This window comes from Parus major, chromosome 4A, assembly GCF_001522545.3.
Source record: "Parus major isolate Abel chromosome 4A, Parus_major1.1, whole genome shotgun sequence".
NCBI lineage: Eukaryota > Metazoa > Chordata > Aves > Passeriformes > Paridae > Parus > Parus major.
Window position 1 is genome coordinate 9257061 of NC_031772.1, and position 9781 is coordinate 9266841.

Consider the following 9781-nt stretch of genomic DNA (forward strand, 5'->3'; position numbering starts at 1 on the left):
CGTGCCGTCCTGCGGGAGCCCGGGACAGACGTCCCCGTGCCTTCGGGCAAAGTCCCAGCCTGGGGCAAGGCAGCCTTTCCCCACCCTTGAACAGGGCCTGGCTCTCTGGAGAAAGGAAGGGTCACCGGTCCCACTGGAAACGGGCCAAGAGAATGAGCAGGTGGATCGTGCCGAACTCAGGCTGGGACAGACGTGTAGAAGGAGTCCCGCTGCTCCTCGAGAGCTGCGTGGACACCACCAGGGACGGGCAGCCCCCGCACGCTGCCATCACATCTCTGTGTGACTGCCCCCCATCGTGCCCCCCATCGTGCCCCCATGCATCATCTCGTGCCTGTAATTCACCGATGGAGGAAAATCTGACATTGCCCAGCCCCGGTCTGCAGGGCGTCACGGCAAGGTGTGCCTCTGGATTTTGTCTGAGAGGCTGTGGGTAGCTCTTGGACCTGGAATGAGAAAACCGATGCTGTGAACCCCTGGCTGCTGTCTCTGTTCCAGAGGATAAATATAGACCTGCCTGCCCCTCTCACTGCCCCCTTTACCGCAAAAGAGATTTCGCAATCGTTAACCCCGGCCCTGCTGTGACTGACAAGCACACATTGACCGACACTTCTCGCCATCGGAAACCCCAGCGATTTGTTAATGTTTATTAACAGCTACACGGTCTCCTGGGGGAAGAGCCTGGCTTCCCCATGTAGGGCATTGGCTGGCAGTGATGGGAACTCAAATATGAGGCAGGATGCAGTGAGGCTGCTGCAAAGGGCACCAGATGCCAGAGGACTCGAGATAGGAAGGATCCTGCTGCATCGAGCTTATCCCCTTTAGGAAAGCGAGTTCTTTTCTGATCCACTCCTGAACAGCAAGGTTCTGCAGGGTAGGGAGGGAAAGCAGCGTTGTTCCCCACAGACTCGGCATAGCTGCTATTTTAGGGGGAGCTGTAGGGCTGGTGAGCAGTGCTGGGGAGGGGGCTCTGTCTGTGAGTCTCTGAGAGCCAAGACGACACAGCACCCGCACGGGGGCCAGTGCTGCTGTGCTAACACTCACGGTTTTTTGTGTTTCCCACCCAAGAATGGACAGGAACACCAGCACTGGTGGCATGGAGGGCCAGCTCAGGAGCCCCAGCCAGGAGGTGGTGAGTATTTTGGGGGCTGCTGGCCTCATTTCACAAGGTGAGGTGGGAGCTGCTGCAAGGACCTGCTTTGTGGCTGATCACTTTGTAACTACTTTTCTCTAGGAAATGCTGCTTTTTCTCTTAGGCAAAGCACTTGGTATGGTGGGGGGAAAAGGGCAGTGGCAGGTCTGGCCAATGGTGCTGGGTGGTGAGGGAGACTAGAAGGGACAGGAACACCTGGGTTCTGCATACTTGGATTTCAGCAGGAGAAATCCAACTCTGACAACTGACCTGGTCTGAGGTGAGAATGGGGAGAAGCTCCTGGCCTCCCCCAGGACACCCACAGCAGTCAGCACAGAATGATTTTGCCAGAGAGGAACCCCAGATTTGCTTCCCAAGCTGTTACAGTAGGCAGAGACTCAGAGCTGTCCAGTGTCCCAGCATATCCTGCCGTGGCTCTGCCTTCTCCCTGCCCCACTGCACTCCTGTCCCAGCTCCTGCCACTCCTTCTGCCCCTTGTCTAGGTGCAAGGGACTGTTCCAAGACCCCTTCTATTCTGGGCTGCAAAGATAAACCACCTGTGCTTCATTCCAGACCTGACCTAGCTCCCTAGCTGAGAGACATGTGGCAGGAACCTGGTATTGGGATCATCCCATCCTGCCCAGCTTCCCCACAGAGACCCATGGGGTGAGCTTGGGGCTTCCTCCACCTCCCTGGGCTGCCATGGAGCCCCTTGTGGCCTTTCCCAGCCACCAGGACAGGACCCTTCATCAAGTGAAGGGTCACATAGCATAGAGCCAGGAGAGCTGGAAACTTCTCTCCATGTAAAAGCCTCCTTCAGTTCCCAGGGTGAGGTCTTATGGTGGGGGAGGTTGTCCCCATTTCCTCCCATTTCCCCCCATTTCCCCCATTTCCCCCTATTTCCCCCCATATCCTCACAGCTCTAGGCATTGGTAGAAGCTTCTGAGTGTGGGTTCTTGCTGCCTCCAGTAGAAGTTTGTATGAAATTCAAAGGGCTTTCCCCAATGCAGCACTAAGCATCGGTGTGGAGTTCATCTGGACAGTCTTCCCTACTCTGTCAGAATTGTTTCCCAAACATCTGCTGGTAGCTCTTTTATTTAACGGGGAGAGTGGAAGGAGAACACCTCCTCTTCCCCCTCTTCGTGGGTCACTTGTTCCCTCAAGAGTGTCCTGGCAGGGTACATCCCCCACACCTTCTGTCCATGTCCTTGCTGCTGACTCGTGCTGGGGCTGCTGCTTTCCGGCTCCAAAATCCGCTGCTTTCATCAGCCCTGTACCCTGTGTACCCTGCACCTCAGGCCATGCAGGAGCTGGCTCGGGAAGGGCTGTGGGACCTGTGCCAAGCGCTGCCTTGGCCGTCCAGGCAGCCGTGGGCATCTGCTGGCAGCAGTGCTCTGGCACAGGAGAGCTCCCAGAACAGCCCCCCGGGGCCTTAGAGCCCATCAGGGCAGTCAGCGCGATGGGGATGGTTTACACCCCCCTCTCTGCCCAGGCTCCCCGGGGGACACGTTCGGGCTTTGGAGCCAGTATTCTCCTCCCGTTCTCACTGTTTTGCAGTATTTGTGTGTCTGAGCAGAGTTTAATTTCTCACCCCCAATTCAAAGGAATTTCCAAGCAAGGCTTTCGCCAAGGTGCCGGCCACGTCCCGGCTTGCCCGGGGCAACCCACGGCTTGCAGATATCTCCCCTGTGTGTCCTGGCTCCGGCGCTGAGCGCAGACAGGCCGGGGCGATGCTGCAGCGCAGCTGCTGCGGGTCCGTGCCTGGGGCAGGCACTGCAGCCTCGGGGAGCCCCGGCAGGGTCGGGGAGCGTGGCTCTGAACCCTGCGACAGCGTTTGCATTAAAATGCGGGGAAGCGATGAACCCATCCAGATCACAGCATCGCCCTGCTCCCCGGCGGTGCCTGGCCCAGCCCTGCCCCGAGCTGGAGCAAGGGCAGCACCTTCTCCCACCAGCCTGCTTTTGGAGACCTGCCCGGATTCAAGGGGAACGAAGGACGGCTTCCGTGTCTCAAGTGACTCTTGCCCAGGTACAGGTACAGAGATATTTGTGTTCCTGAATTCTGGACAAACAAGTATTCACCCCTTAGGCAAAACACAAACTCTCGCAACCTGGGGAGATGCTTTTCCCTGAAGCTCGGTGTAATTAAAAAAAGTAACAACGCAGGGGTTTCTTCAAAGACTGAACACTTGCTCACACGCCAAGAAAAACAAGCTGCTTGATCTCTTAAATACTGCTGCCTGCTATCATCTGTGGCAGCACAGAGAATGTGCACTTGAACTCAGAGATGTTGCAGAAGTGTGGGAACGGTTCCAGCCTTCCCAGATCACAGGTTTTCTTTGGTCATGTTCATGCAGGTGGAAAAAGATGAGTTTCTGTAAATGCCAGCACAAGGAGACAGTACCCAGTGTGACAGCAGTGACGTACATGTCATGGAAAAATGGATGCTGGGTTCTAAGTGATCTTAAGTTGGAACAGCCAAAACTGCCTCTCTTTAACTCAAGAGTGATGATGGGAAAATGGAAATTTGAAACATTTCCAGATATTAAGTGCTTTTGCATTTATTTTTGGCCAATGAGAAGTTCAGCTTGCCTGTGGGGGTTGTGTTCTTCAACTCTTCCAGGAAAATAAGCATGAGGAGAAGGTCCAGGATCCTGACAGAGAGAAGGACGAGCCTAAGGCAGACATGGGGAGCAAAACCTGGGCAGACCTGGCTGGGGAGATGAAGATATTCTTGTGGAATCCGGAGGAGAGAACATGCTTGGGGAGAACAGCCAAGAGCTGGGGTAGGTCCTTGCTCAAGCCCCAGTTTTGGGGATTATTGCCTTTTCTTCTTCACAATGGATTCACTTGCCTGTGAATGTCTTTGACAGCTTGGATGACCACCTCTGCCCATTTCTTTAATGTTAATGTTTCTAGCTAGTGCAATAAATAACTAGTGAGGAGGACAAGCAGAAAACCATGTAAAAGTTACCCTTGGTCTGGAGGTTAATGTTGAGGGAGAATGTGAAAGCAGATTTCGGGCTGCCCAGACTGTCCCAGAAAGAAGTTTAGAGCCTGAACAAGCATGGGAGCTGCAAGTCAGTCTGCTGCAGTTGTGCACCCCTGCTGCCACCAGCACTTCTGCCCGTGCCTGGGTAAGTCAGGGACCCCTGTTACAGTGGCTTTGGAGTCATCAGGTTGGTGGGGGAAGAGTGCCCTTGCTGTGGGGCAGGTGTTTTGTGGGGGCAGAGCAGCCCTCCCTGCCTGAATGAGCCCTGGCTCTAGAAAGGGAAGGGAAGGGCTGGTCAGCACTGTCACCCCACAGCTTCCCAGGTAGTGACAGGGTGCCCACAGCAGGACCCACAGTGCTGTCAGAGCCAGGGGACTGGGATGTGCCAGCTCTGATGGTTCTGAGTGCCCTGTCTACTTTTTCCACATCCATGTGGCCTTCAAAAATTATTGCTGAGTCTGGAGGTGCCCCGGGTGGTTAAGAGCAGCCTGTGGGGTGAGCACTGCTGCAGGCTTGGTCCAAAATCAAGGTGCCACAAGCCCATGCGGTGCCACCCACCTTTGCAGCTCTGTTCTGCTAGCACAGGCAGAGTGAAAATCCCAACCTGACCCAGAGCCACCTGCACATCCACCAGTGTAAGGCTGTGAACTACCAGGGGCTGTGGCTCGGTGTTTGCAGCCCTTGGCTGGCACTGACAGTGCACCACAAGCCCCACAGCCCTCCCATGCCCCTCCCAAGAGCTCTGGGTCTCCTGCAAAACCTGTGCTGACAGCTGGGAGAAACAAAGGAAGCTGCCCACCAGCACCAGAGGAGTCTGAAAACCTTCAAGTATGAGTCTGGTACAGACCTTGGCATTTATGTTTGCGCTCCTGTGCCCTTTGCTGGCCACAGAGGCAGACCAGCTTTTCTGCTTCTTTGCTGGATGGGAAGGCATAATGTGTAAAGTGTGGAAGCAGTAGGGTGACAGTCCTTGGTAATGTAAGTTTGGTTTTCTGGAGGCTCTTCTAGGTTCTGAGAAGACCCTTGTGAGAGGATTTGCTCAGTCTGGTGTGGATGTGACCTTGGCAGGTACTGCTGGCAGTGCTTAGCAACACTGGAGAGGGTGCAGCATCCTCCTGTCCCCTGGGATCACTGTGCTCTGCTATATGAGCCCCCTGCCCGTGAACATATATGCCTTTGGTGCACACACATGTGCTCACATGTCTCTATATGGGGGCAAGAGAAGTTACTACAAAAATCAAAATTTATTTCAAAGTGACAGCATTTGGAAGTGAGTGGAGCTGAACTTTCCTACTGTCATCTCATGGGTGGGGAGGAGGGAATTTCCCCAGCCTGGGGCTGCTTCCCTGTGCTGGCTCTAAAGGTGTCCCCTGGGATGGGGGCCTCAGGGGACTTGCACTCTGCAAGGGAGACAACTGGCCACAAGGTCATCACTGGAGGCCCCAGCCCCTGGGGAAGGCTGAACCCCCCTCTCTGCTGGTGACAACACTCTGTGCTGCGCTGTAGGAAACATAAAAATGGAAGCAGTACTGGGAAGAGGTCCCAACAAACATCAATTTGGTGTTCCAACAACAGCTCCAGCTCTGCCAGGCTGGGGCAGAGGCACATCCAGCATCACTCTGTCAGGGCTGGATATTGTCCCTTCTGTGCCACCAGCAGCAGTGATGGTCCCATCTGCCCCGGCTTAGCCCTCAGCAGGACACAGCCCCACAGTGGTTCCCAGCACGATGGCCCTGGCAGAAGCACGGCAGGAGTGCACATCTGTGTTCCCAGGGCTCCCTCCAAGCTGCCGGAACGTTTCTCCTGGGAAATGTTTGGGTTAGGGCTTCGCTTTGCTTTCTGAGCTGCTGGGTTTTATTCATAGGCTGTGGCCTCTTGAGACATCCTCAGCCATCAGTCTGGTCCAGAGGAAAAACAAACCCATTCCCTGAATGTCTGGGCTATGAAACAGTCAGTGGTGCTGCAGCCCTGAGCGATGCTGCTTGCTCAGTCCCAGCACCAGGGTCCCTCCCATGCAGGGGACAGGGATCAGGGCAGGAGCATCACCTCACAGCCCCTTCAGGAGTTTGGCTGAAGCCACTGGGTACCTTTGCATGTTACCATGCCAGGAGGTAATGGAAGGGTAGGAAGAGGGAATGTTGGATCCATCTGTTGGAGAGAGCTGAGGTAGGTGGACACACAGACCTGGTCCTGACACAGCTCTGGGAAGGACCATGCAGCAAAAGGGATACAGAACCCACCAGCATCTACCCTGACCCCGAAGCAGTTGAGAGTCCTGCACCCAGAAACACCAGAGTCTGTGTGCAGGGCTGGGAGTGCAAGCTCCCACTTCCACCATGGACTCAGAGCTGCAGAGGACGCCGTGCTGAGCACGTCTGTGCATCCCTGTGGGACGCTTCCCACGGGATATGCTCTGCTTGCCTTAACAGGGACACGCCTGTCTCTTTTGCAGGCTTGATCTTACTGTTTTACTTCATTTTCTACACGTGCCTGGCGGGAATGTTTGCCTTTTGCCTGTATGTGATGCTACTTACGCTGAGCCCCTACACACCCAGGTTCCGGGACCGCGTGTCTCCGCCAGGTATGTACCCCAGCCAGCCTGGCCTTGGGCACCTCTGCCCATCGGTGTCCTACCAAAATGGCATAGCTAGGACCTCAGGTAAAGCCCTGCTGGAGCTGTGCACTCCTACAGTCTCCCAGCCCTCCCCTAAGACAGGGTGGTCTCACCTCAGGGCACTGGCAGAGCTGCAGGTTCTCTGCAGAGGACCAGACATCTTAAAAAGCCCCATGAGAAGCATTCACCCTGATGATACTAATTGTTATTCTAATTGCACTGTTTATTGTTATCACTATTCTCAAGGCAAAAGCCAAGTTTAGGTATTTCATAGGTGATGCTGATGCATTTCAGCTGCTGGCCCTTTATACCTTATGCCTTCAAAATAAAATACAAATCAAGAGTAGCCTTTATGCATTATTATTTTGGGGAGTTCTGGCACGAGAATGTTCAGAAAATCCTTTCCCTATGTCAGACACAGAATTTTCACTGTGTTTTTGTGTTGGTGGGGAACAGAAGGGCCCCTTGCCCTGCTCCTTGTCTGGAACTGCCCCTGCAGCTGGGAACACAGGGGACCTGCAGCCACATTGTGCAGCCACAAGTCCATCACTAACCCACAACACTACTGAGGCTCTCCACATCTCCCATGTTTCCTGGGATATTTTGATGTGTATGGTGTTCTCCAGGGGTGAAATGAAGGTTGAGGAGAGAGTTGATTTAGAGCTGGTGCTGCCTCTCTAATGCTTGTGCCCGGCCCAAGCCCAGTCGCAATGCACCAGCCCCTGCAACACACAGCCCAAGCCCATGGCTGCTCCACCTCCATTTGCTTTATCAGGGTCTGTCTCCTTCTTCAGGAGTGATGATCAGACCGTACTTGAATGGGTTCACCATTGCCTTCAATGTCTCCCAGCCCAACACGTGGCAGCCCTATGTGGACAGCATGCACCACTTCCTAGCAGGTGAGCTCTTTGTCACCCTGGGAGTCATGGTGAGGTTGTTTTTATCCATGGATACATGCATGTGGTGCAGGGGTCTCCTCACGAGCCACATCTGGAAAGGGAGGCTCACAAGGGCAATGGGAGCTGCTGTGGGAGGGAGCTTTGCCTTTCCAGGTATGAATTCCTAATGCCTTTGACATGTAGATGTCCTCTGAGAGTTTGAGGTCTCGGGGGGTTTTAACAAATCTCTTGGTCCCCCACCAGCTTATGATGACAAACTCCAGGAGGAGAAGAATATCGAGTGTGTCCCAGGACAGTACTTCATCCAAGGGGGAAACGACAGTGAGGAGAAGAAGGCCTGCCAGTTCAAGCGCTCGCTGCTGCAGAACTGCTCTGGCATCGAGGACCCAACGTTTGGCTACTCCAGAGGCCAGCCCTGCATCCTGCTGAAGATGAACCGGGTACAGAGAAAGCTGCTTGTTTTAATTCCTTCCTTTGGGGCATTCCAGTGTAATGAAGACCACACAGGGACTGAAACTCCTTCACTTCTCAGGCCCAGGGAAAAAGGGAACTAGAATCCCCAAACCTGCTGGCCAAATCTGCTAGAAAACATTAAAAAAATAATATAAATCTTGCTCCATTTGATTTGCTGAGGCCTTAGTGCTTGGAGGGTATTCTGCCAGGCCCTTCTTCATGAGGAACTGAGCTTTAGGGGAACACCCAAAGACCTAAGATGCTTTACAATGGGAGTTTTCTTAGAATTTAATTGAATTGAAGTCTAATAGCATGGTGGTTCAGTGCTCACTGCTGGGAAAATAAGCATGGAGGGATGTGAACTGTGTGGGGAGGAGGCTGTGTTACTCCAGGGGGTCTGGACTCCCTCTGTGTGCTCTGCTCCCAGGCAGCAATCTGGCACTCAGCCGTGGGCAGGTTGCACTGTGTGGGGTGGCAGACCCTGCTGCAGGGGCACACAGCTCCTGTCTTGAGCAGTGTGTCTGGCACCCAGAAAGGTTTAGGCCCTGGAGAAGGGAGGCAGCTCATGCTTGGCACTGCGTTTCATACAAGCATGGGTGTTTTTTGTTTTTGCAGATCATAGGCTACCGCCCTGGTGCCGGGGTCCCTGTGAGTGTGGACTGCAAAGTGCAGGTACTGCTTTCCTCCCTGCCCAGCAGTGTGGTGGGTACAATGTCAAATGTCTCCTCCTGATGGACCTCAGCACAATTTGTCTTCATTTTAGCCCCAAACACTCACAGGACACAGTGCTGCCCATGTCTGAGCACAGTTGGAGGCCAGTATGCTGAGAGTGACAGAGGTTACCAGTCTCCTGCCTCCCTTGTTGCTCCTGCAGCCTCACAGGCACAGGCATACTCAGCCCCTGGGGCAGCCTGGTGCCAGGTCCTAGCTAGAGCCTGGACCTGTGGCAAGATGTAGGAAATGCTCATATCCATCTCCAGCTGCTCTGCAGCACCCTCAGTCCTGCGGGCACCCTGCAAGCCAACAGCAATGGGCTGAAGGAAGGGCTCCCACTGCCCAGGCAGCTGCTGGATCACACCCCTAGAGAGCAAAGGAGCAGTAGGGAATCACCAGGCAGCAAACTGTAACCCTGCCCATAGCCACATAGCTCCACTCTTCCTGGGCTGGAAGCAGGGCCGTGACTGGGCTCACAGCAAACACAGCACAGCTGAGCTGGGGGCTGGCAAGGGACATTCGCTCTGAGACAAGCTCTGAAGGGATCTGTATTTTGTGTCCCATGACCTATGTGTGTGCATGTGCCTCTGTTTTTTTTCTGATCACAGAAAGGCAATGAGAGTCACCTCAGGTCGGTGGACTTCTACCCTGGGAACGGGACGTTTGACCTCATGTATTATCCCTACTATGGCAAGTTCACCCACGTGAGTAAGGGTTTGGCAGCTCTGTTATGCTTCCTTGGGAATGGGAGGGCAGGAGCTGCTGCACAGGGTCCAGATGTGCTTTGGAGCTATTTTGGGCAGACATGGGCAGGATGGAGGCCGTGGGCACTGCGATTACAGCGCTCCGTTTCTGTGTCTGACAAGCCGTGTGTGTGAGTGTGTGTAACAGTGTGTGAATGTGTAACTGTGTGTGTAACAGTGTGTGAATGTGTAACTGTGTGTGTGTGAATGTGTAACTGTGTGTGTGTAACAGTGTGTG

General features: G+C 54.2%; 1 protein-coding gene across 3 annotated transcripts in view; it reads left to right on the forward strand.

Moving 5' to 3' along the window:
• Nucleotides 1-646: 646 nt before the first annotated feature.
• ATP1B4 (ATPase Na+/K+ transporting family member beta 4) overlaps nt 647-9781 on the forward strand; it is an 11096-nt gene continuing 1961 nt past the window's right edge. The window contains exons 1-8 of one of the 3 annotated variants that reach the window (XM_015625934.3): nt 647-871; nt 1066-1129; nt 3752-3914; nt 6573-6701; nt 7529-7633; nt 7877-8073; nt 8702-8758; nt 9409-9504. In XM_015625934.3, coding sequence (XP_015481420.1) covers nt 1067-1129; nt 3752-3914; nt 6573-6701; nt 7529-7633; nt 7877-8073; nt 8702-8758; nt 9409-9504 — 810 coding nt within the window. In that variant the 5' untranslated portion in view covers nt 647-871; nt 1066. Of the gene's footprint in view, nt 872-1065; nt 1130-2798; nt 3158-3751; nt 3915-6572; nt 6702-7528; nt 7634-7876; nt 8074-8701; nt 8759-9408; nt 9505-9781 lie in introns of those variants that run through there. The other 2 variants (XM_015625932.3, XM_033514050.1) reach the window with 2 other exon arrangements.